The sequence below is a fragment of the Ceratotherium simum genome, chromosome 15 (assembly GCF_057802395.1).
Source record: "Ceratotherium simum simum isolate JZ-2026a chromosome 15, ASM5780239v1, whole genome shotgun sequence".
Lineage (NCBI taxonomy): Eukaryota > Metazoa > Chordata > Mammalia > Perissodactyla > Rhinocerotidae > Ceratotherium > Ceratotherium simum.
Window position 1 is genome coordinate 23,455,436 of NC_141914.1, and position 27,671 is coordinate 23,483,106.

Sequence of the window (27,671 nt, forward strand, 5' to 3'; positions counted from 1 at the left end):
TTTTAATCTTCAATACTAGGCACAGTACTGAGCATACAGCAGTCATTCAAATGCTGTGGAAGGAATGAACAGACCAGAAAATAGATTTTATGTCAAGAAATAAAATGGTGGATTTGGTAGCTAAATCTATACTAAAATTATAATGTTTTAAAAGGAATGAGCCACAAGGATAGAGAGAACAGGAAAGGAGAGAATCACAAATGATAGATGAGATGTCAAAACCTTTTTAGAAGCCATAAAACAGATGGTCTAACAGTATTTTACTAGTAAAGTGGAGAACTCTGAAGCCTAAGCACCTGCAAAGAAGCTGCTTCTCAATGCCCACAAGCAAGAGGCTTCACACACAGGAGGCCCCCTGGGCACAGTGAGGAATGGGACTAAAAACTAGAAGTTTAGTTGAAAGTCTACAGAATAGCCATCACACCCAGATTCCCTCCCCCATTGTGCACAGCCAGGCAACCATCCCTTTCCAACTTCTCCAGATGTCCAGAAGATCACTCTGAAGAAACCAAACTAGAGAGGCTCTGAAATAGGGTACTCCAGTGAAGGTGAGGATGGGGGTGAGGCGCTATATAGAGAAGAGGATTGCATGAACACAATTAACAGTGAGAACTCCAGCTCCTTTCCAAGATGAATTCTCAAAACATATTAGCCAGGTGTACATCCTCCAGGCAAGGTGTATATCCTCCAAGACTGGAGGCTCTCTTTATCAAGGAAACTGACCAGCCCAAGAGAAGAGACCTATAAGCACCCCTCCTCCCATAACTGGCCACTGGCTATCCTGCCCACCCTTCAACAAGCCACATCTTGGAGCTTCCAATTCAATTTTTAGCACTTCACACTTGAATTTGAATGGACAGTCTAAGATACCATGTATCTGGGGAAAGTCTCTACAGAGAAAGACTACAATGGAAACAAAGGAACCTAGAAGAAACAGCAGTGAGGGGAACAAAAGAAAATTAAAAAAAAAAAAAACTATCATTACTATCCTCAGAAGGATTATAGTCTATGAAACAATACAACGATACCATAATATAAGAATGAGCTCTAGGAAATTCAAAATATGGATAGAAATTAAAAATTCAATAGAAGGGCTGGAAGATAAAACTGAGGAAAATCTCTCAGGAAATAAAACAAAAAGACTGAGTGATGGAAAAGAGGAGGGAAAAGAAAAGAAAATTAAAAGAAAAACCTATGAGTTCCAATCCCTAAATAACACAAATCCCAAAGAAAGAACAAAAAATTGATGAGGAAGAGATCACCAAAGAAACAATGCATCAAATTTAGAATATTCATTCAATGAAAGACAACATGGACAAAACTAACAGAAAGATGACAGGCTTAGATAAAATATTTTCCAAGCCTAAAACCAACAGACCAATCAAATCTAACCTCCACAAGGAACTTCTGCAAACCAAAAAAGACAGGAAACTCAAAGAAAAGAGAGAAAAGACAAAATAGACAACTATCAAAAGGGAAAACCTGAATGGATACAAGAGATGCTCAAACTCATTAGTAATCAGACAATGTAAATTGAAACAATGAGATGCTACTTTATACCCATCAGACTGGCAAAAATTAGAAAGTCGGATAAAACCAAGTACTGGCAAAGATGTGGGCAAACAAGAACCCTCTTGCACTGCTAGTAGGCCCATAAACTAGTTTCTCCTATTCTATGACCCAGGAATCCCACTCCTGGGTATATATCTCCGAGAACTTCTCACACAGGTCCATAATGTACAAGAGTTTATTTACCACAGTGTATTTGTGACGCCAGAAAGGCAACTCACGTGTCAATCACTAGGGAATGAAAAGTAAAATGTGGTAGATGCCCACTATGGAATTGTACATTATACACAACTATATGTACACACAACAAAACAGAAAGGTCTCCAAAACACTGCTGAGTAAAAAAAGGAAGAAACAGGACAAGGTCTAAAAGACAATACATAAACTAAATACACACACACACCCTCCCACTACATATGTCACAATGATTCATATATAATCAAGGAATGTATCAACCACAATGGAATGAGTGTCTGCTGGAAAGAGCAATGGAAGCAGGGGGGCCAGCCCCGTGGCTTGGCGGTTAAGTGCGCATGCTCCGCTACTGGCGGCCCGGGTTTGGATCCCAGGCGCACACCGGCGCACCGCTTCTCCGGCCATGCTGAGGCCGCGTCCCACGGGCAGCAACTAGAGGATGTGCAACTATGACATACAACTATCTACTGGGGCTTTGGGGAGAAAACGGGGGAAAAAAAAAAAGGAGGAGGATTGGCAATAGATGTTAGCCCAGGGCTGATCTTCCTCACACACACACACAAAAAAACAACAAAAAAAAGAGTAATGGAAGCAGGGCTCAGAAATGAAAGAGAAAAATTTAAAGGACCTTGTCAGATATGGTCTGATGATAGTGTGTCAAGAACCAAGAAGCATAATTAACTCTAAAACTCTTTTTACTTAAGTCCAAAAATAATAATAAATTTCCCAGAACTAAAGGACATGAATTCCACCTTGTAAGGGTCCACAGAGTGTCCTTAAATGAAAAAAGACCCATATCTAGGCACATTATTATGGAATTTCAAGGGTTAAAAATAATATCTTAAAAGCTTCTAGAGACTAGAGGAAAAATGGGGAAGGTCACATACAAATGAAGAATCAGAATGTCTTTGGACTTCAACAGCAAAATTGAAACGCAGAACACAATAGAGCTATGACTTCCAAATTTTTTAAGCCTAGAATTTTATACCCAAATTATCGATGAAATGTTAAGACAGAATAAAGATTTGTTTTAATCATGCAAGATCTCAGAAAGTTTTTACTTCCCAGGTACACTTTTTCTCAGAAAGCTAAGAAAATATGGGAAACAGGAGATCCAATACAGGAGAAAGGCAAAGAGAATTTTCAGGGTGACATAAAGTTTCAGGATAACAGCTGTGAAGTAGGCCTAGAAAGTAACCAGTCCAGACTGCATTAAAAGGACAGAGAGTTCCAGGATGGCTGTCTCAGGAAATGAAGAGCAAAACAAGGTATTAACTCCTGGAAAAACAAAAACTTGTTAAGAAATGATATCATAATACACTACATGGTTCAGCTGTGAATATTTACATAGTTATAATAGTGTAAACACACTGAATATTGACTTAATAAACACCTGTGATAACTATATTGGGAGGAAGGGAGAGGCAGTATGTATATGTGGAGTCAGTAGATAACGCCTAAAATTGCTGTATCAGGAAACAGCAATAGAAGCAAGTTATTTATAAATATGAAAGAGGAAACAGCTAAAAGAAAGAAAATGGTAGCCTCTCAAGTACGGAGGCTGAGACAGGGGACAGTTGTTTTTCAGATATTATTCTAACTAAAAAAAAATTGTATTTTTTAATGGCAATAAAGCCAGAAACTTGAACAGCCTTTCAGCTTTTAGTAAATTAGAGCCTTACAGTATCATTTCACGATGCTAAACGAACTACATCATTTGTTCTGCTGGAGAGACTGAACTGCAAACCCAGATAAAAGCAGGCTTTGAACAACTGATGTGAACATAGTACAGATAGCCCTGTATTTGAATCCCAGCTCCACCACTCAGTCTGTGAAGCAGGGCAAGTTACCTAACCACCTTGCACTTGTAACCACCTCCTCAAGGTGGTTTTGCAAGGATAATTAAATGAAAGCACCTGATGTAGTGCTTGACCCATCAATAGATGTCGGTGCCTTTTGCTTGTCTTTCTGTTCCCTAGCTACAAACTCCTTCTGACCCCAAGCTGCCTTGCTGGTCACAGAGTACAGCGACTCACGGACAACTCAGCACATATCCCTCCTCATGCTGGAAAATCAATGATGATGAGTAAGCAGACTTATCTTTGTACATGAAGGCCAGCATTATTCTTGTTATGTGAAGGAGATTATCCCCCTTATCCACATTCTGGATTATTGCCTGCTTTCAAGAACTGTCCCAGTTAGTCTACTACAGTAGGTCAGAACCATTTTACCACTTAGCTCTGTTTTGTAGGGTCATAACATCTTTTAAAAAAAAAAAAAAACTACCTTTCCGTCAGCCTTCATCCCTGCTCTTTCACTGCAGGACCTCAAAATCTGCTAACGCCCTATGTGCCCCTCACCTCTCCCCCGCCCCCCCATGGCCTGGGGCCACCTCCTGCTTACGGCAGCAATAATAGAGTGAAATCAGCCCCAATCAGCTAATTTAATTGTTTACCGTTTCCAATCTTTTCTTCCATTATTATGGCTGAATTCATAATACTCTGCAAAGTAGAGATCTTAAAACAAAGAGAGCAATAGGGAATTATCTTTATCACTAGGACAGTCATCTTTATTTACATGGCCAAAAGTCTTAATTAATTTTATACAAAGTATTCACATATACTTCTAAAAACAATCTGACAGGTTTAAGCACACAAACATCATAAATCAAGACTTTATCATTAACTCAACAAACACTACGCTAAAACACTGGAGATAAAAAGAATAAGATATAATCTCTACTCTCAAATGAAAGGGAAAAGGTAAAAACAACATCAAGAGCAACAGAGAACAAAGAAAATAGTCCAGGAAACAACTGAGAGCAATCCCAGACTACCTGGTATAATTTATAACATAGGTGAGGCTAAGGAAAATTACAAAAATTGGACACAGCTCTGAGCCTCCTGTCAGCCAAAGTGTAAAGAGAAATAAGATAGCTTACAAAACACAAAAGATCTAATAAAAGCAGTCATTTGTTTAAAAAAAAAAGAAAAAGGCTATCATGGGGTCTTAAAAAGAATCTGTCTCTAAAGTCTCTACTTTATTAAGAATCTATAAATAAGAAACAGTGTCTTGGGTAGCAATGAAGATTTTTTTTCATGTTGCCTTTTCCTATGTACCAATCCTAGATAAAAGTCAAGGTGCAATGGCCAACAGGCACATGAAAAGATGTTCAACATCGTTAACTATCAGGGAAATGCAAATCAAAACTACAATGAGATATCACCTCATGCCTGTCAGAATGGCTATAATTAACAAGACAGGAAACAACAAGTGTTGGAGAGGATGTGGAGAGAAGGGAACTCATACACTGCCGGTGGGAGTGCAAACTGGTGCAGCCACTATGGAAAACAGTATGGAGATTCCTCAAAAAATTAAGGATAGAACTACCATATGATCCAGCTATTCCACTGCTGGGTATTTATCCAAAGAACTTGAAAACACCAATGCGTAAAGATACATGCACCCCTGTGTTCATTGCAGCGTTATTCACAGTAGCCAAGACTTGGAAGCAACCTAAGTGCCCATCAAGGGACGAATGGATAAGGAAGATGTGGTATATATACACAATGGAATACTACTCAGCCATAAGAAACGACGAAAACCAGCCATTTGTGACAACATGGATGCACATTGAGGGTATTATGCAAAGTGAAATAAGTCAGAGGGAGAAGGTCAAATACCATATGATCTCCCTCATTAAGTAGTAGCTAATAACAACAATAAACAAACATAGAGACAGAGATTGGATTGGTGGTTACCAGAGGGGAAGGGGGGAGGGAGAAGGGCGAAAGGGATAATTTGGCACGTGTGTGGTGATGGGTTGTAATTAGTATTTGGGTGGTGAACATGATGTAATCTATGCAGAAATACAAGTATAATGATGTACACCTGAAATTTATACAATGTTATAAACCAATGTTACTGCAATAAACAAAAAATAAAAAAAAAAAAAGTCAAGGTGCAATATTAAATCCTAGTTCTGTGGAGAAACTTCTGTGAGGACCTAAAGTAACATAATGCAGTACAGTGACTTCAGGTGAGGCATTTATGTCGGTCATTTAGTTTATTCTAGCTTTTTATAAATGTATGTTTTGTTTCCCTACTAGATTGTAAACTCCTCAAGGCTTATGTTGTCTGATTCCATTTTAACTTCCTTTGCTACTTAGTACTTTATAGTTTCTGCTCAATAAACAAACATAATGACTGATAAAATGTCATGCAGTCAATATTTATTTTCTTTGTTAGTCTCCCCCTACACTATAAATTCCATGAGGACAGGAACAGTGTCTTGATCACGTCCATATCCCCAGTCTCAGGGCACATGATCACTCCATAATTGTTCACTGAACGAGTGGATTAAAGAAAGAAAACACCATCAAGAAATATGAAAGGAGAGGAGAAATCATTCTTAGAATGGCAGTGACTTTGGGTTCGAAGGCTGGTTCCAACAAGGGCTGGATGACCTCAGGTAAGTTACTTCTCTGACCTTGAAAGTTTTCATCTGTAGAACAGGAAAAATTAACATCTACTTCCGAGTTACTGTCAGCATTAAATGTTTTAATATACGTAAAGTATTGAGCACAATACCTGGAAAGGAGCTCAATAAATGTTAATTCGTTTACTTTCTCTCACGTCCTCCATCTTAAAATCACACATTACACATAAAACAGTGCCTTTCAAGAATAAATTATTTCAGTAAAAATATAATCGATTTCATAATCACTTTCATCTCTTCAATCTTTAAAATGAAGGGGGAATAACTTGTGGATTACTTTCAAAATATTAAAAATACAAGAACAAGTTAAGGAAAAAACAATGTCAAGAGTCAGCCTTGAAACAAGAGCGGGGAAAAAAATCACTTACTCATCTACTGCTAAGAAATAGGAGTTGTGAAGAAACTGTTTATTAAAGGAAAAAAATACTGAAAAAGTCAGTAATATTATTTAATAGCATGTTTTAGAAAAAACATGCTTATTCAAAATTGCTTATTCTGAATGTAAACCTTAAAAATCAATTATTTTGAAATCTTTCACTTAAACGTGGAACATTAAACACTCCCATTCAAACCTAAAACACTCCTTCGTGCCGACCTCCCGGACTCCAGTCATCCTCCAGTTTTCTCCTCCCATTTTGAGCTTCATCTAATACTTCGCTGTTCCCCTCGCATCACCACTTACACACGCTGTGTGCAGACGAAGTTCTGTCATTCCTATAATTACCACACCCCGTCAGCCGCTTCGGGCCCATGTTGTTATGACATCTGTAAACTGCAGTCGTCCGTCTCCACCCCGCCCCCCCCCCCCCAGCCCCCGGCTCGGACTCGGGCCGCAACTTGTGAATTCCCAAGGTGGTCCCTTCCCGCCTCGGTCAGGATTCTTACACGCCCCCCCGCTCTTCCCTGCCCCAGTCACGGCGCTCCGCGCTGCCCACCCCCGCCCGCTCGCGCCGGGCCGCAGCGCAGGCTCCGCGCTCGCCTCCTCTCCGCCCCGCTGCCTCGGCGCCCCGCAGTCCCCGGCGCCGCGTCCAACCCCGCCGCCGCCCCGCCCCGCCTCGACCGGCGCTCGCTATGGCCCTCGCACAGGCGCTCCCCGCCCCCACCTTCCCCTCCGCTGGCCGCGCGGCCGTTAGGACAGCTGGGCCCGTGACGCACGGACGCGCCGTGGCGGCCCCGGCCCAGGTACCCGAGCTGGAGCGCCCCCGGCGCCCGCCCTTGCCCCGGGGCCTCTCCCGGGTCCCGCCGAGGACTACCGAGCCGCCGGAGGGAGGGGGAGGGGCCGGGCCGCGGGGCCCTCGCACTCACCAGGCTCAAGGCAACCGATCCCGGTGCCTCTGCTGGGGGGAGCCACTTGCTCGCTCGTCTGCCCGCCGTACCCCGCCCGCGCACAACCTCGAAGAGCCGACCCGCGCCGCGGCGGTGCTCTCCAGGCCTCACTCTCGCCGCCGCGCACCCAGCAGCCAGACCCAGCTCAGCCGGCGTTCGCAGGGCGCCTGCGCGCGGGGACCGGCCCAGGCGCCTGTGCGCGCCCCTCCACCGCCCTGCTGCAGAGGCTGCCGGGAGGCGTAGTCTTCCAACCGTCGTCCTCTAGAAGCCTTGAGGTTAGCCTGAGTCTGTGCGGAGTCGGAGGTCAGGGAGCAGGTCTCGCTGAGGACGAGGTTCGCAGTCAATGGCCGAGGTCGGAGAATCGTGATGGAGTGGCAGTGAAACGGTACTTCTTAGGTTAAATTGCAAAGTTATGTCTACACACCTGTCTTCGAAGCTCTTCCAGGGCCGACGGATCTTCGCTCGCCTCTATCTATAGCTAGCCTCTAACTTGGTTGATATTTAAGCCACGTTTGCTGAATGAATGGTGAAACGAAGGAAGGCTGAGGGAGTATTACAAACGTCTTAAAAGTCGGCGCCTCATGTCTAAGGCATTCACATGCAGCACGTTTGAGGAAGCTTCTGGGTATTCCTTCTTTTAGTTCTCTCCCATCCCCTTTGCCTGATAATGTATGAGGAGCATCAGAAATCACTAAGAAATTAAGTGAAACGCAAATACTTGCTTTAACTCTCACTAAATGCTCTCAAACGAAGACTTGGGGCAAATCATTGTTACTGCTAAGTTTGAAAAAATTCTTTTTGGGGAATTTCTTTTTGAGCAGTGGCTTCAAAAGAAGAAAGACCGAAGCCAGCCAAGCAAAGGTCGGGGAATAGAAAGTCTCACGAGTGACATGGGATATCAGATTGATTTAAAACACCCACCAGGAAGCAAGGCGAAAGAGATGAGGTCGAGTAATACATTTATAAATGCGGGAGAGAGGACCACGCTAGCGGAATCCTGGGCTATGCCATGTTCATTTGTCCTGGAGCTCTCTCAGCTCCATCAGTATTCCCCACTGACGGTGTGTTGACTAGGGTGAGAGGTGAGTTTGAGCAAAGGGGCTGGAGAAAGGGAAGGTGTTCTAAGGCGGGGACTTAGGAGCAAGTATGCCTGACCACAGCTAAATTGAGGACACATCACTTTATCCCAATCAGAAGCTAAAATTACTCAGAGTTGGACTCTCTTTCTTCAGAGTTTAAGTCTTTGTGAAAGCTAGTTTATTTCCAGTTCACCCTTAGTCCTAGTGAGGGTAGGCCTTGAGAGTCCCAACCAAAAGTGTGGGGTATTTACTAGGGCCTCTCCTCTATGGCTGGGCCTCCTCAACATCCTGAGACCTCGGTTTTTCAGCCACTGCTTTCAGAATTAGCAATCACCTCCGGTGGAAAAGTGATGGCAACCATCAGGCTCGCCTCGCATGGCTTCCCTTTTCTTCCAGATCTTGGACCCACAAGTTCTCACTGCCATGGTAGCTCGTTAATGCCTTAATGTTTTTTATATTTTGTCCAGTTGTTCTCGGTGGCGGTAGGATTTGTTCAAGACAACAACAGTTGCTGGAGAAGAATTCCTATATATATGTTACTTTGACAAAAGTGTTATACCACACATCGTGTTTTATTAGCTAATGTCTCTCTGACTATATCTTTTTGTATTTTGAAAAATTTAAAAATTATAGAACAATAGTTTTTCTGTTACAAGCAATGCTGCTATGAACATTCTTGTACGTATCTTCATGTGTATAAGGAAACTGCTAGATCCTAGGACATTGCATCTTTAATTTTACTAGATGTGGTAGGCAGAATTCTGAGATCGCCCCCATGATCTTTGGCCCCTGGTGTTGCCCTGTATAATGCCTACCTCTGGAGTCAATAGAATATGGCAAAGACGATGGGGTGTCACTCCTTTTATTACATTTCCCTTTATGTCTCTATCTTAGCAGACCAGAGCTAGACACTCTCCTGCTGGCCTTGAAGAAGTGAGCCGTCATGTTGTGAACTGCCTATGGAGAGGGCCACATGGCAGGGAACTGCAGATGGCTTCTAGGACCCGAGTGCAGCCTCCAGCTGACAGCCAGTAAGAAGCCAGGCCCCTCAGTCCTACAACTGCGAGGAAATGAGTTCTGCCAACAACCTGAGAGAGCTTGGAAGCCGACTCTTCCCCAGTCAAGCCTCCAGGTGTGAAAACAGACTGACTTATACCTTGGTTGCAGCTTTATGAGACCCTGAGCAGAGAAACCAGATAAGCTGTGCCTGGACTCCTGGCCCACAGAAATTGTGAGATAGTAAATGTGTTTTAAGCCACAAGGTTTCTGGTAATTTTTTACATAGCATTAGAAAACTAATATACTAGATATTGCTGAGTTATATGACAAAGCGAAATAGTGTATCAGTTTATACTCCACAAGCAACGTATAAGATTCTGTTTTCTAAACATCCTTGCAAACGTTTGGAAATATCTGACTTTTTTTATTTTTGCCAGTCTGATGGGTGTGAAAATAATAATATATAGTAATTATACACATGTTATATTCTGTTGTATTTCTCTTCTGTTGCATAAATGCTGTTACTTAAACAAAATAGCAATAGGACTAGCTAAAAGTGGCAACTAGTAATAATTAGTAGAAGGATTAATTAAGCAAATAATATGTGTGAGAAAAATGTAACTATTTTTATAACACAATATTTTTATGTTTCTTTCTGTGTCTGGGTACAGCAATTTAACTCTTTTTTTAACTCTATTGCATATTTAAATTTTGTAGACTATATTATTCTATATTCTTAAGATATGTAAATGTAAGAAGTTTTTAAAGGAGAATGTAAATACAATAGAAGTAATTAAACAGATATTACCTATATTAAATAAAAATAACATGTTTCATTCTGTGCTATGATACAGTGGGATATTTTTATTCTTTCAGTTTCCTTTTCCATTAATACTTCTCTGAACTTCTTGGAGCCTTTAGGACATCTTTCTTTTCTTTTACATAATGATAAAACTGAATATAGTCAAGTATAAAATTAATTTTGACTTACAGCTCTGTTCTTCTGCCTGCATTGCATTGATTCCTGTTGTCGAGGTAAATAACACCAAGCTAAATATTCTCTCAACAAAAGTGTTTGAGCGTAAAAAACTTAGGATTTTATTTACTAGCACAGCAGGTTTCTGAACTTGTAGGAATTCCTTTCCAGCTCTCCAAAATGTCTACCCACTTTGTTTCTACAGACTTGCTTTGGTAAACCAGCTGTTTGTCAATCAGGTCCTTTGCATCTATAAATTAACCATATAGGCTCTCCGTATCTAAAATGCCAGTCGTTTTTAAAACACTGCAAAGCACATTGTATGTTATCATAAGTTAGAACTCCCTTCCCCAAGGAAAATCATTTTAAAACACAGAGGAAATTTGAACTTGTAAAATTGAAGTTAGATTCCAAATAAGTTTAGTTTTAGTAAAAAAAATTCAGACAGTTCTGTTTAACTTGCTTGCCTTTTTCTAGGGACTTTTTTTTACAGTTCTAAAACCGTCTTATTTCCAAAAAGTTAGTCTTTTTTTTTTTTTGTCTGTTGGAGTTTTTGCCACAACCTACATATAACATTGAATAACTCAGGTGCAGTTGGTTTATCTTTCTCTAGACTCTTTGTGGCCTCTTCAAGGATTATCAGACAGTTTTGGAGAACCAGCATGTTTATTTCTGTTTCACTGCAATGCTCTCCATTCTCATCCTCAGCATATTTCCAAATTGGAGCAGGACATTATTCTTGTTCCACACTTTGAAAATATGATTTTATGGCAGGCCAACATTTTAACATCTTTTCTATGGCTGGCAACAATGATAGCCATCTTGCAGGCATATGTTTAAGGAAGCTATCTCCTTCCATTTCTATAAAGTCAAAAATTTCATTAAATGATTCTGCACATTTTGAGGAAACTGAAATGACCAAACACATTATGAAAACCTCCAGATCACAGGTAATCAAACCACACCCCTCTTTTAGCAGCGCTGTGTATAAGGTGTTTAGCAGTTGAGATTGTTTCATTTTCTTTAAGTTTAGAGACTGAATAGAATTTGTCAAAATTAACATTTGCACAGAAAACAAATAAATGAGCCAAGTCTACTTTGTCTTTGGACAAGATGTAACACCATTTGTTTTATGTGTTTGTGGTTTCCTCAAATCTTGATAGACAGAACTCCATTTTTCAAGTCAAGTTACCTTAAGAGCTAGGGGGAACGTTATTTTGAATTAGGAAATGTAACTTTACTTGGTTCCATAGAGCAATCAAACGCACAATACAATAATGCATGTTGGTTCATGAGATATGCCCACGATAATTCAGCAGCCACTATGTTCAACTGAGCATTGGGTCTTTTGGGGAAACAAAAACTTCTGATTGATTTTGAAGTACTTGTCTATCTCATCCCAAACGTATAAGATTCAGTCTCTATATGTGCTTTTACATCCTCTTGTCTACCATACTGTTAAGAGAGGTTCGGGGATTCGATCGGAGACGTAAAAGACACTTTCCACTCCAAACAAATGGACTGAAGGTATATTTTATTATATAGAGGATAGTAAAGGTGACAGTCTGCAAACAGATCAAATAGGTCAAATATTAAGAAGGAAAAAACATCAGCTCGACTGGAAAGGGAAAACACCCACATCGGCTGAAGAGAAATGACACAAATCAACCAGAAAGAGAAACACCAGGTTAACCGAAAAGAGAACACATCAAATCAATTACTTCATATCAAATCAATTACTTCACATCAAATCAGTTACTCACAACATCCACGCCCCACTGCCGGGAGAGCTCTGTCAATCGACGCGGCTGGGCAAGGATCACACGTCCTGGGCAAGGTGTCCCTTCCACAGGTGGAACTCTCTCTAGGTGGAACTCTCTCTGAGGCTCAGTTTCCAGCAGTTTTTATACCATCAGTAATTTTCAGAGTAAGCAATTACAGAGTTTGCAGAGCAAGCATTTAGTGTTCCCATGCACAAATGGTTATCAGTGGCGTACGTGCACCGAGCCCCCTGGCTAACGTCCCAGCCCAGTAGTTGCGCACGTGCATTGTTCTCTTTGGTTATCGTCCTAGCCCGGCACAGATGGCCAGTCCATTCCGGGCCAGGACGCTCCAAGAGCCTTGAAATGTTACAACTTGCAACTCTCTCCGTGGGAGAAAGGCCAGTTCCCGGGAAAAGGCCAGTTCCCACCACACAGAAAGCAGCTTTGTATTTCTTTTTGTGCTGGTGGCTGTAGGTCAATGGAGCGGCCAAACATGGCTGTACTCATGTCAAGACATATTCGGCCGTGGCCGTCTTCATTAACCATAAGACACCATACGCACAGACAATGAACTTCGTACGCAAGTACATAAGGCACATCCAAGAATCCAAAATCCAATGACTACAATAATTATAAAACTATCTCGCAATAAAGGACCCAAACCCCAAGGTAACCAATCAAACAACCCCTTAGAATATGAAATGTTATTAACTTGATCTTGCAAATCATGTACAGTATCAAAGATAACATTAGTTTGATCTGATACATTGAAACAACACATACCCGGTATTTTAGTACAAGGTGTTTGATGAAGAAGAAACAAATAGTCTAAAGCAGCTCGTTGTATAAGAGTCTCTCTACGCAGTTCTTGTAATTCTTGAGATATAGCCAAGAAGGCTCTAACAGTATCATTCATTACATGTGTCAACAAGCAGGAAAGGTGTTCAATTTGACGATGGTTGTCTACAATTAGGCCAGGATCAGGTAGTAGAAGGGCGGCCAGCGTTGCCACAGTAGAGATGGGAAGAAGGTTAACATGAGGGTCACAATCTGCAGTGAGTGCTCGTTTCACTCGAGAATTCTTGGTAGGGAAAGCGGCTATAAGGGGAACTATTGGGCCAATACCACATGCAGCAGATGTGTCAGTTGGAATGTGTGAATACGCAGCATTATCACATAACCAGAAATATCCAGCAGGTAATCGTGAGGGGGTAGGAATACTAACAGAGATAGTCTTATTACAATAGAATGGAATATATGTACAATTAATACAGTAACATGTAGTGGAAGTCACTCCAGATATGGGCATCTTTACTAAAGAATGAGGGACAGTAACTTTAGCATGTAACACATTAGGTAAAGTAACACCTAGACCCAACAGATTAGCTTGCAGAAGTCCAGAAGGATTATTACTGTTTCTGAGACAAAAAGCAGTTTCATTAAGAACTGTATGAGCTAAATGTAACCATAGATTAGTGTTTTTAAGAGGACTAGTGGTATTAGGAAGGATGCTAATAAATCGAGCTTCTTTAAGAAATGGGGAATCTGGATTTCCCTTCTTCCATTTAATACCAGCCCCCATCACGGAGGGTAACAGAAGACAGAGCAATGGAGAAATTATAACTAGTTCTGCGTGACTGATCAGATATGGGCTTGTACCGAGAGATTGCTTGATGTTTCTGAGACCAAATTTCTCGGCCATTCATAGTCCAGGTTATAGGTCCCACTGGTGTAGAGCCAGCAGTGCAGGGTCAAAGGTTGTCCTACGGAGACATTAGTTGGCATGTAGGTCTGCAGCAGACATGGAAGTGCAGCACAGCATAGCAAACACAGCAGGAATATCTATTCACGCAAAGAAACAGAATTTTTAGGAACATGATATAATTGTTCATTTCCTGGATACATTACTATGAGCGTTGCAGTGGGCCCTTGGGCCACTACTTCCGCGGCACGTGGAGCCGCATTGGGTGGATGTGTCACCCACACCTTTGCTTCAGGTTTCCATCCATCTGTGGACCCAAATCCTTGCATTCCTCTTTTAGTTAATTCACTTGGAGGTTGTCCTTGTGACACATTTGGAGTCAGGAGGGGAAGCACCAATAATTGTCCCACTCGTTCCCCAGACTCTACAGTTAGTACTGTGTCACTACCATTATATAATATAAATTTTATTTCTCCTTGATAATCTGGATCAATAACTCCTCCTAGTACATCAATACCTTTTGCTGCCAGTCCAGAGCGTCCTTTTAACAAACCAAAGGTATTTTTGGGAAATTGTACCCCTATCCCAGTAGGGACTATAGACTGCTTCTTAGGGGGCAATTGAATAGAATGAACAGTAGATAAATCCAATCCAGCCGCTTCAGCCGTGTCACGAAAAGGCGGTTTAGCAGACTGAGTCAGGGGCCAATAGGTTAAGGTCATAAACTCATGGGTGGCGGTTGTCACTTCTGTAATCTTTGCTGGTAATAACCTTGACAGAGGAGCAGTACTTAGATGGTTGTGCCACTCCTTTAATGAGCCATGACCAAGTTTCCTCAATTGTTGTTTAAGCAATCCATTCATTCGTTTTACGAGGCCTGCAGCTTGGGGGTAATAAGGTATATGATGAATCCATTCTATATGATTTTCCTTGGTATAAGTTTGAATCAACTTACCTGTAAAGTGGGAACCGTTGTCACTCTGAATTTGCCTTGCTGTTTCATAATATAACTTAATTGTATCTAATAATTTTATGGCACTCTGTTGGGTGGCCACTTTAGCTGGCATAGCCAATAAATAACCAGAATATGTATCAACAGCAGTGCAGGCATAAGTATATCCACAAGAATTTGGCAATGGTCCAATACAATCTATTTGCCAGGTATGGGCGGGAAATAATCCCTTTTGGATATGACCTTGGTAGGGGTGTGGAACTCCCCGTTTATTTAACTGTTGGCATAACTGACATTGTTGTACTGCAGTGGCAATATCATCATGGGTGACAAGGATTCCCCCTTGTTGTGCCCACCTGTATGAAGCTTGTTCTTCCAAGTGTCCACTCTTTTTGTGGACCCATTGTGCTAAGCCTGGGTTGTGCGTTGCACGAATCTGCACCAGCTGATCAGCATGAGAATTATGCTTTCGTTCTGCAGAAATTAAAGAACTGTGAGCATCAACATGAAATACAGTAACAATCGTGTTTTGACACCATAACCATATGTATTCCCATAAATTCCTTTCCCATATTTTTTAATCATTAATTTTCCAATCATGTTTTTTCCATTGTGGCATCCACATTGCCAAACCTTGTGCCACTGCCCGTGAATCAGTATATATATGACATTGTTGTCCCTGTTCTTGTTGAAGTGCCTGATACACTGCATAAAGTTCAGCATATTGGCTACTCATATTATCTCCGGTGGTGACAATTGTTTGTTGGGTGGATGGGTTATAGGCAACTGCTTTCCATTTCCGTGAGCCCGATATCATTTTGGCAGAATCATCCGTAAACCAGGTATGTTTTTGTTGTTCTTCAGTCAATTGGTCGTATGAGACACCCCATGTAACAGGAGATTCTGTTATATCAGTAATCAAATCAGGGACGGCCACTTGAATAGCCGGAGTCACTTTGTTTAGCTCTCTGTAATCTACAGTCATTCTCCATGTCCCATCACCTTTTTTAACAGGCCAGATAGGATTATTCCAGGCTGTAGTTACTCTGCGAAGGACTTTTACAGCCAAATAATCTTCTACGGTCTCAGATATTTCTTGTTGTCCTCCAGGGATGCGATACTGTCTTTGATTGATCACTTGTGTGGCAGGTGGAATTTCTACTTCATGATGCAAACATCCCACAATTACAGCATTAATATGAAAAGACAAAGCTCTAATAGCAAATTGGTATTGTCCATCAGCCAAATTTAATGTCAATCCTTTTAGAATATCAATCCCAATTATATATTCTGGTATTGGTACAATCATAACTAGATATGTGCCGGGGTAGTTGCCCAATTTGCATAGAAAGATTAGTGGTAACTGCCTGGATTTCTTTTCCTCCCAATCCAGTTATCAGAATTGATGTACCTTGAAACTTAGTTGGATTCCCATAGATAAGGGTGGCCTCTGCCCCTGTATCTACAAGTGCCTTCACACTAGTTGTAGATCCATTCTTCCAAAATATTTTAATTGGTACATGTGGTCTAATATCTTTTCTTATAGTGGCACTAATCGATACAGAGGTTTGGCCTTCCCCTCAATCACATAAGTCAGCAAGAAGAGGATCCAAGGGAGGAGGTGGTGCACTAGGTGCAGTAGGCACTGGGTTGGAAGCATTCTTTATACTGTCCCTTCTGTTCACTTGTTTTACATTCAGCCCTTTTTCTTTATATAGTTTCCATAATTCTCTAGTGTCAACTCCATCAATCTGGTCTTTAGGTACTCCTGCCTGGAGTAGGGCCAAAAACATATCACCTCGAGTTATTTTATCTTTTTTAAAGAATGTTTCTCTTTTTTCTCTTCTTGGAGAGTTTTCAGTTGTCTGCCAGTCTCCCAAGTCTGCTAGCTGCATAATCTTATCTGCAAGTGTTGATATAGGGCTTTCAGTTTCATTCATGAGAAGGGTTGTAATTATTTGTTTGTATGCCGGAGGTGCAGTTTTTATCAACTTGTTTCGCACCTGGACACTTAAAGTCATTTCATTTAAAGCTTCACCACACCCCAGAAACACAGCCCGTTTCATGGTTTCTTCTCTCATCTTTTGGACACAATCTTTTAAAGTATACCAGGGTCTATTAGTGTCTGGCCACATATCATCCGTGGGGTATTTATCTTGAGCTCCTTTTACTGCAAGAGCCAATAAAGTGGTACCATCAGTGTCTTGTCCACGATCATTTGGGGGGTGAGCATTCATGCTCCAGTCTCTGAAAGCTCCCCGTATTACTGGATCATTGGACAAAATTACAAATTTAAAAGCATCTCCTGCATCCAGATTAATTCCTGTAGCGCCCATATCATATAGGCGAACAAGCCAGGTTATGATGGCTTCTCCAGGCTTTTGTGTAGCCCGGGCTAAAATATCAGAAATTTCTTGCTGGTTAAAATCCTCAATCACATCTTTCCTTACAGGATGATTACCATCCATTTCCATCCGCCAACGGCGAAGAGGACGATGCCTCTGTGCGTTTGGGCAGTTTTCCTCTTCCTCATAATCAGTTTCAGAATCATCATCCCAGATATCACCATCCCATGTGTCTGGGTCCCACTTAGGACCGGCCGATGCTATGGCCATATGAACTTTTCGTTCATTTACCTTTCCTCTCCTCTTTCTATATTTATATTTGGCAACTCTTACAGCAGCCTTTTCTGCTATAGCTTGGTAGTTACGAGCCTGATCTCCCAGTGCATGATATTGACATTGAATCATAGCCAAGCGAGACTGCAAATCTGAATTTTCTTTTTCCAAGAGTGCCTTCTCTTTCTGTATCTTATCCGTATCTTCTATACCCCGTCGATAAGCAGTCAACAAACACCAACCGTGCCGTGCCAAAAAAGAAACATCATCTTTAGTTTTCCTTTCCACCGTCTGCAAAGCTTTGGTCACATCCAACGGTTCAAATCGTTGCAGACAAGCATCCCAAGCTTCACATAACCCTGACTTACGAGCCCACTCCCCAGCCAGAGTGCAAAAGGGAGGGTCCTCCCATCCTGGAATTTCTTCCACCTTGACTTCAGTTACCTTTCGTTTGAATAGGAAAGGCATCTCCTTAATCGAATCCTGCTCACAGCGCCAATTATGTTAAGAGAGGTTCGGGGATTCGATCGGAGACGTAAAAGACACTTTCCACTCCAAACAAATGGACTGAAGGTATATTTTATTATATAGAGGATAGTAAAGGTGACAGTCTGCAAACAGATCAAATAGGTCAAATATTAAGAAGGAAAAAACATCAGCTCGACTGGAAAGGGAAAACACCCACATCGGCTGAAGAGAAATGACACAAATCAACCAGAAAGAGAAACACCAGGTTAACCGAAAAGAGAACACATCAAATCAATTACTTCATATCAAATCAATTACTTCACATCAAATCAGTTACTCACAACATCCACGCCCCACTGCCGGGAGAGCTCTGTCAATCGACGCGGCTGGGCAAGGATCACACGTCCTGGGCAAGGTGTCCCTTCCACAGGTGGAACTCTCTCTAGGTGGAACTCTCTCTGAGGCTCAGTTTCCAGCAGTTTTTATACCATCAGTAATTTTCAGAGTAAGCAATTACAGAGTTTGCAGAGCAAGCATTTAGTGTTCCCATGCACAAATGGTTATCAGTGGCGTACGTGCACCGAGCCCCCTGGCTAACGTCCCAGCCCAGTAGTTGCGCACGTGCATTGTTCTCTTTGGTTATCGTCCTAGCCCGGCACAGATGGCCAGTCCATTCCGGGCCAGGACGCTCCAAGAGCCTTGAAATGTTACAACTTGCAACTCTCTCCGTGGGAGAAAGGCCAGTTCCCGGGAAAAGGCCAGTTCCCACCACACAGAAAGCAGCTTTGTATTTCTTTTTGTGCTGGTGGCTGTAGGTCAATGGAGCGGCCAAACATGGCTGTACTCATGTCAAGACACATACCCAATCCCAAATTCTCTGCATATTGTACAGTATGCTCTGTTTTTGTTATTTACCTTCTTAAGCCAGTTATTTTGTCCTACCATCTGTCATTAACATTACAGTCATTAAGCTTTCTTTTGCTATGGTGTCTGGGTCATGCTGCTGTTGGTATTATAATCATTCACATTTTCATTATCTCCACTCTTATAAAACATGGTCACAATATTCACAATGTTAAAAAATTCAACTTGTACAAGGCACAATGGTTAATCCACAGGCAAATCCAAAGATGGACTGCCAATGCTTATGACTACAACACACTTAAATTGCACACTTAAGTCACATCACTCAGAATGCCGTAACGATGGATGGTCATTATTGTGAACTGCACATCATGGTTACCAATATCAGGGGGCAGGGGAAAAAAACAATGATAATGGCTATAGAAGTCAAATAATCTATGCTATATCCATTTGACACTAAAAGCGGTGTCACTTTCCGCCCCTATTTTTGTGGTTGTCATATGGATTTTGTACTTTTCCCTCAACCTTCCACATCCATCACAGAAGACAGGGATTTTTTTGTATGTCCTGGGAGGGTTTCCCAGGATGTGGGAATTTGAGTGCTAAAGCCTAGACGGTCAGGCAAATCAGGACAGTTGGTCACTCTTCCCCACCTGTACTGGCCAGATGTATCCCCTTCATCTGGCCAGTACACTCATTCCCCTACCTGCTGTGAGTGCTGGCTGATAACTCACAGCTGCCCCATTCCCTGAAGACTTGTAGGCCCAGCAGGAGCCAGCTTGCTGGAAGGCTCCCACTCCCACCCTCAAGGACAGACCTAGGCCAATAATTGACATCAGTTCAAAAGACCAACTTTTGCTACAGTGCTCAACTTACTGTAATGGTACAATTTGTGCTCTAGAGCTTTCCCTTGGAATCAGACTGAAGCTAGTCTTCAGCTGAGACCACACTCGGTCTAGCTTTCCCCCTGCCCTATGCGGTATCCCATATTCCCAAGAGTACTTCACCAATAAGTCGCTTGAACAAGAATCCCCATATCAGGGTCTGCTTCTAGGGAACCTCACCTAGGTTCCAAATTTATTGTTTTGCATTTCCTTAACCAGTTGTCCAAGATCATCGCTTGATATTGGTCCATTGTTTTCCCAGTGATCTGCAATTTTACCTCTGTCATTCATATATATACAAACATTCAGGGTCTATATTGAGAAAAGAATGCATATAGATAGTCACATGATACTTAGAAAATAAAAAGAACCAGTGAGCAAAAATGCAAACATCAAATAGTTTTGACTTGAAAATGGAAACTTGAATAAGAAATCAACTGTATTCCTTATCACATGAATTCTGACTTTTAAATGGTACTTAGCTTCTAAATGCAAATATTTACTGGAAAATTTTAAATGTACCATAAAAATATTTACACTATAAAGCCTGCAATGTGAAAAGGTACATCACAAATATTGCAGAATATTTATATGTATTTATATACTTTATGTAGTATATATAATATATAAATTTGAGATAATAAACTATAAACTTATATGTACATTTTATGTATATTCAGTACCTATATATACATATATATTTGAGATCTATATATTCGAGATACATATATATATATTCAAGATACATATATTCTCAAGTTTCCATATTGGCACAGGTCTGTTTTCGACCTTTCTATTCTATTCATTTGGTCTGTTTGTCCATCCGTGCACTAGTATTACATCTTGATTACTGTAAGTTGTATAATAAATCATATGTTGTAGGTCAAGTCACCTCCACTTTCTTTTTCTTCTTTAAAATTGCCTTGGCTCTTCTTGGGCCTTTTTATTTAATATAAATTTTATAATTACTCCGTCAGTTTCTATGAAAACAATCTCTAATGACTTTCATTGAAATTGCATTGAATTGATAAGATTAATTTTTAGAGAATAGACATCTCTATTATATTGAGTCTTCCTCTCAATGAGGATACAGTTTATCTCTCCATTTATTTAGATATTCTTTAATGCCTTTCAGTGAAGTTTTGTAATTTTTTTCATGAGGTTTTTATACATCTTTTGTTAAATTTATTTCTACTTACCTTATATTTTGCTGTTGCTATTGTAATCATAAAAAAAGGTCATTACATTTACTGTTTCTCATGCATAGGAATGAAATTGATTTATGTATAACTTCTATTTAGAATCTTGCAGAATGCTTTTATTAATTCTAATAATTTGTCTTCAGATTTTCTTGGATTTTCTATAGAAATCATCATCATCATATTTCCTATGATTAATGACATTCTTTTTCCTCCTTTTTTAGTGTTTTTTTTTGTTCGTCTTTACTGTGTTTGCCAGGAACTCTAAGTCATTGCTGAAGATAAGTGGTGATAGGAAGCATCCATTGTCTCATTCCTGATTTTTTAGGTAATTGTTCTAATGTTTTATCATGAAATATGAAGCTTACTCTAGGTTTTTGATAGATATATTTTTATGAATTGTTTATCAAATGATTTTTCTCTATATATTGAAATGAGCATACCCTTTATATTTACATGGTGAGTTACATTAATAGGTTTTCTAAAGTTAAATTATCCTTGCATTTCTGAGATAAATCCAACTTGACCGTGATTTATTTATGTATACAGAGCTGAATTATATTTGTTAATATTTGGATGAGGATTTGTGTGTCTATTTATGTAAATGAATCAGTCTGTATTTTTCCTTTTATACTGTTGTCTATTTCTGGTATCATGGTTAAACTAGCCCTGAAAAATTTGTTGGGAGTGTTCCCCTATTTCTGTTCTCTAGAAAATTTTATATAAGATTGGAATTATCTGTTCAAGATTTGATAGAACACACTAGTAAAATCATCTTAGCCTATTGTATGTACTTGTTTACTTGGTAGGTAAAATTTTAATCACTGATTAAACTTATTGAATAGATATTATTAGAATATTCAGGATTTCTAGTTCTTCAGTCAATTTTGGTAAGTTATATTTTTCTAAGAAAATCTATATTTTGTCTAAATTTTCAATTAGCACAAAATTGTTTCTAGTATTATTATCTTTAGATCTCTAATGTATCTTAGTTACATCCTCTTTTTATTCCTTAAATTCTTTATTTCTACCTTTTCTTGTTTTTTCTTCATCAGTCTTACCAAAGATTTGTCAATTTTAAAATCTTTACAAAGAAACAGCTGTTGACATTATTACTTCTCTCTGTTGTGTTTTGTTTTGCTTCCGTTATTTTCTGTTTTTATTCTTTTTTCAAGGTTATTCTGATTTTCTTAAGTTGGATTAATTTCTGAATTAATTGATCTTAGCTGATTAATTTCTGCCTTTGTCTTAATATAAGCTTTAAGGTTAGGAATAATTTAAGCACTATTTTAGCTTTATGTCACAAACTGTATCAGTAATAGTTTCATTATCATTCAGTTCTAAATATTCTCTAATTTCTGTTAAGTTTTCACAACCCATGAGGTGTTATTTTGAGGTATACATCTAATTTCCAAACGGATTTATTTTTAAACTATTGTTTTTTATTGATTTCTAAGTTAATTACATGATGGATGATGGTCACAGAACATGGTCCAGTTGAGAATGTCTTCAAAATTGTTGAACTTAGAATATGCTCAATATACATAACTGTTCAGTGTATACACTTCAGAAGCTATGTATTCTCTAATTGTTAGGTAGAGGGTTCTATATATGTACATTAGGTAAAAATTGTGTTGTTCAAATCATCTATAGTTTTACTAATTTTTTTTTTTACTGTGTCATCTACTAGTTACTGAGAGAGCTCTGTTAAATCTCTATCATAGTGGATTTTTCAGTTTTTCCTGTAATTCTGTCAGTTTTGTTTTATATAGTTTGAGGCTATGTTATTAAATGCATATAGGTTTATCATTATATCTATTCCTGGTTAACTGAATCTTTTGTTATTATCAAATAGTCATCTTTATCCCTAATAACACTCTTTACTTAAGATCTATGTTGTCATTATTAATATAGCAACACCAGCTTTCTTCTCGTTAGTGTTTGCTAATTACGTTTTTTCTTTTTAATTTCATTCTTTCTGTAATTTTAATGATTTTCTTATATCTCCTGTAAACAGTATGTAGTTGGATTTTTAAAATCCAATCTATCAGTCTGTGACTTAACTAGCAAGGTTAGTCCAAATTACACATATTAAGATCACTTATATATTTGGAATTATTTCTACCATTTTGTGCTATTTGTCTCACTTTTTTTCCCTCCTGATTCTTTCTTCCCCCTACTTGCTTTGCCAGTGTTTTTTGGATTTTCTTTTTTCTTTTTCTGAGGAAGATTTGCCCTGAGCTAACATCTGTGCCAGTCTTCCTCTATTTTGTATGTGGGTCGCCGCCACAGCATGGCCACCGATGACTGGTGTAGGTCCACAACCAGGAACTGAACTCAGGCCACCGAAGGGGAGCACGCCGAACTTAACGACTAGGCCATGGGGCTGGCCCCTGGATTTTCTTTATTTTTTTTCTTTTTGGTGAGGAAGATTCACCCTGAGCTAACATCCGTGCCAGTCTTCCTCTATTTTGTATGTGGGTCACTGCCACAGCATGGCTGACAAGTGGTGTAGGTCTGCACCCGGGATCCGAATCTGTGAACCCCAGGCCACCGAAGTGGAGCACGTTGAACTTAACCACTATGCCACAGGGCCGGCCCCTGGATTTTCTTCATTCCATTTTTTGGTCTACTATTTAGAAGTTAGATACTTTATTTCTCTTCTTTTAGTGGCTGCCCTTAAATTTTAATCTGCATAATAAACTTAATAACACTAATCTCCTCTTGAACAACACAAGGACTTTAAATCCCTTTAACTGTAGTCATCACTCCACTATTTTACATGGTTCATTTTTCAGTATTTTATTTGTCTTATTTTATTCCCTAAATTAGACATTCCTATTAATGTTGTTTCATAAAGACAATTCACATATATCAATATTTACTATTTCTTTGCTCATCATGCCTTCTTGCAGCTTAAGTTTTGCTTTGTTTTTTCTCTCTTTCTTGAAGTGTATCTTTAAGTTTCTTGAATGAGAATCTATTGTTGGTAAATTCAGTTTTTGATGGTCTGAGACTGCCTTTATTCAAAATCAAGGCAAAATAAAAGTTTAGCTTATTATAAAATTCTAGGTTAACAGTTAATTTTGCTCAGCCCTTTGAAAATATTATACTAATGTCTTCAGGCTTCCATTGTTGCTGGTGAAAAGTGTATTCGTTTTCTATTACTGCCATAACAAATTACCACAACTTTAATGACTTAAAAGAGCACAAATTTATTGTCTCATGGTTCTAAAGGTCAAAAGTCAGGTATGGGTCTCATGGGGCTAAAATCAGAGTGTTAGCAGGCTTGCTTCAATCCTTTCCGGAAGCTTTTGAGTCCATTTCCTTGCTCACTTAGGTGATGGCAAAATTCAGTTCCATGGAGTTAAAGGACTGAGATCTCGGTTTCCTTGCTGGCTGTCAGCTGGGAGCCACCCTTAGCCGCTAGAAGTTTCTCTCTAGTCCTTGCACATAACCTCCTATATCTCAAAATCAGCACGAAGCATCAAATCCTTCTCATGCTGCCATCTTTTTGAAGCAGCTAAGAAGATTCTCTACTTTGAAAGACTTATAGAATTAGATTGAGCTCATCTGGATAATCCTGGCTAATCTTCCCATCTGAAGGGTGACCTTGATCACATCTGCAAAATTCATTTTGCCATGTAAGGTGACATATTCACAGATTCAGGAGATTGAAGTGTGGACATCTTTGCAATGGGCAGGGGGAACGCATCATTCTGCCTACCACAAGAAGTATGCTGTCAGTCTAATTGTCATTCCTTTGTGGATGATTTGGCTGTCCTCTCTGGCTGCTTTTAAGATCACCTCTTTGGGGGTCTACAGTTTCACTATGATGTTTCTTGGTATGGGTTTTTTTTTTTTCCTTATCCTTGTGAACATTGCCTCTCCTCCCTTCTTTTTTGAAATCCCTATTAAACATATGCTAGATCTTGCAAATCTGGACTCTCACCCTCAGCTCTGTATCACAGGCCTCATGCATAGGCATGTGAACACCTCAGCCCTCATGTGCAAGTTCCATCCCTGCAAATGGTCACCCTTGGCCATTTCTTGATGCAGACTATGGCACAGCCCACCCTTAGGAGGAGAGACCCAAGAAAGAGGCCCAATCAGGCCCTGGAAATAGACTTGGAGCTGTGTAGGCAGGAAATTTGGGGTTTCCAGGTACCTAGTGGGTGTTTTCAGAGTGAGGTGTGTGGGCTCCAAATGGATAAATGCTCTTGACCCTGTGGATTCTCACCTTGTGCAGATGAGCACAGCTGGAGGAAGGCTAGAGTGGGGCCCTCTCAAACTAGAGGTCCAAGGCAGGGCTCCTGTTGCCCATATCCCAGGAAAATACTATATGAGACAATAAGCATGCTTCTTTCAAGAGGAAGAATTCTGGTTACGGTCAGATGAGGAGGAGGAAGTGTTCTGTCTAAGAGGTTGAAGATGTGAGGGTCAGGAAAGTTTGGAATTCTAGAGAAACATGGATTTCTGAATAGGCAAGAGATGCTTGATGAGATTTGCTGGCTTCTACATTGCAGAACTCTGAAGTCAAATTTGGGCATAGTCACAGTGGGTTCAGCCTCTGTAAGAGCTATTCTCTCTGCATAAAATACCCTTCTGTCTCTGCTCCCGATTTGCTGCATCTCTTACTCGCCTAACTCTTACAAATTCTTCAGGTCTCTGCTTGAGTTTCACTTTCTTTAGAAGGCCTTCCTCCCAACCTCTGATTAATTTATCCCTCTCTCCTTTAAATTTTTCTAAAGAATCTGTAATTCCTCTTTTGTTATACCCAATCACACTTGTTAAGTTGTCCATCGCTGCCTCTCTGATTATTCAGCCTGAAAGCTTTATGAAGACATTTGTTTTGTTCAACATCTTATTCTCAGCACCCAGAAAGTGACTGAAACACATCTGGTGATCAGCAAATAGTTGGTGAATTAATTATTGGGCCTCATGGTGCTTGAGTGGCATTGCTTGATATGGCTGAATCCAAACAGGACGTCGGTAGAATATCAGGCTTTTGATGTCCTTTCATTTCAAATAGTTTCATTTTACATGTAATTCTTCAAAGCCACTTACTCAGATAAAGGTGATTTCTTTTGAAACCTAAAACACTGTATCAGATTCCTGGAAAATCTAAAATCATCTTGCTGTCCTAATATGTTACACTATCATTTTAAAAATTAGAAGGCTTGGATTATATACTAGAAAAATCTCCTCATTACAAGTGAAAAATCTTTACTATTACCTGTAGTAAAGGAGATGAACGGACAAATTGAAGGAGAAGGAATGGTTCTGAGAGTGTTTTAGTTGGTATCTACCCACCCCAACCCCAAGAGATGAAGACAAAGATGAAGGCACCAAGATGCTAGTATGTGGCTTCAATAACCCAATAACCCAATCAATCTACACAGACAACCATTTGACATATTCAAACCACTCTTTGAGTCACTGATGATCATTATTTGGTTAGTTTCTCCAAAGCAAGGCCATGCCAGTTGTTAACATGATGTGGAAGTTAGTCAACAGGGCTGCCACTTGATCCTCTCCAAATCTGCTGTGGAGACAGCATCATTTGTCCAAATGAGTAATCCTGTGACTGTACATGATCCTGGGTGCAAGTCCACAAATACTGAGGCATAGCCTGCGTGCCACTAAAAATAACAAAGGTTTCAGGGCTGCTAACTTTGTCAACCACACTGTCATGGCTATCTATGGCACTAGTACTCAATGGTGGAGGAACAATATTTAACTGATGACCCTCACAGAAGGAGCCTGTGAGTACTTCAGCCTCAAACACATAGATCAGCTTATCTGTGGCAGATGTTTTCTTGAACTGGGATGCTAGGTTTTTGAGGTTCTTGGTGAAGTATATGCCAGCTCCATATTTTGGGTCTGATAAAAGAAAAAAAATTTAAAAGATTATTATGATCTGGTGAGTCATATTGCCTATTTGGGTACTAGTGTATATTCTCTCTCCAGTCCTCCGAATAAACACCACCTCCTGGTCCCAAATCCCTGTGTCTGTAGCAAAGACACCCAAAGTTGTTTCCTTCAGACAAATTATCAGATATCAACAACTCAGTAATAGCCTATGTTTAAATATACCTTCCTTCCTTCGTTCTTTCCTTCCTCCCTCCTTCCTTCCACCCTCCCTCCCTCTTTCTTTACATTTACTTGGGACTTAACCAAACACTGTTTCAGGCTCCAGAGCAGCACTGAACAACAAAATGCAATGTGATTCACGTGTGCAATTTAAATTTTCTAGTGGCCGCATTAAAAAAGGTAAAAAGAAATAGGTGAAATTAATTTAATAATATTTTTATTTAACCTATTAATCCAAAATGTTATCATTTCACCATGTAATCAATGTAAAAAATTATTAAGGAGATATTTTACGTTCTTTGGTTAAGTGGTCTTTAAAATTCAGTGTATATTTTATACTTACAGCACGTCCCAATTCGGATTAACCACATTTCAAGTGCTCAATAGCCACATGTGGCTAGTGGCTACCATATTGGACACTACAGCTCTAGATCTTCAGCAATGACTAAGACATGATCCCTATTCTCAAAAGTTCACAAAGGGAAC

The 27,671-nt window shown here is 40.0% G+C and overlaps 2 protein-coding genes across 9 annotated transcripts in view; both read right to left on the bottom strand.

Annotated features, from left to right (window-relative positions):
* Nucleotides 1-7,725, bottom strand: part of KPNA1 (karyopherin subunit alpha 1) — a 75,496-nt gene extending 67,771 nt beyond the window's left edge. The window contains exon 1 of the mRNA XM_087439687.1: nucleotides 7,568-7,725. The gene's annotated coding sequence lies outside the window, so the exon portion shown is untranslated. The remainder of the gene's footprint in view (nucleotides 1-7,567) is intronic.
* Nucleotides 7,726-21,960: 14,235 nt separating this feature from the next.
* The window catches only part of LOC101398802 (protein mono-ADP-ribosyltransferase PARP9), a 33,430-nt gene continuing 27,719 nt past the window's right edge, over nucleotides 21,961-27,671 (bottom strand). For 7 of the 8 annotated variants that reach the window (XM_087439691.1, XM_087439694.1, XM_087439693.1 and 4 more), the window contains exon 11: nucleotides 21,961-26,975. In XM_087439691.1, the coding sequence (XP_087295817.1) occupies nucleotides 26,599-26,975 (377 nt within the window). In that variant the 3' untranslated portion in view covers nucleotides 21,961-26,598. The remainder of the gene's footprint in view (nucleotides 26,976-27,671) is intronic. The other variant, XM_087439697.1, reaches the window with a different exon arrangement.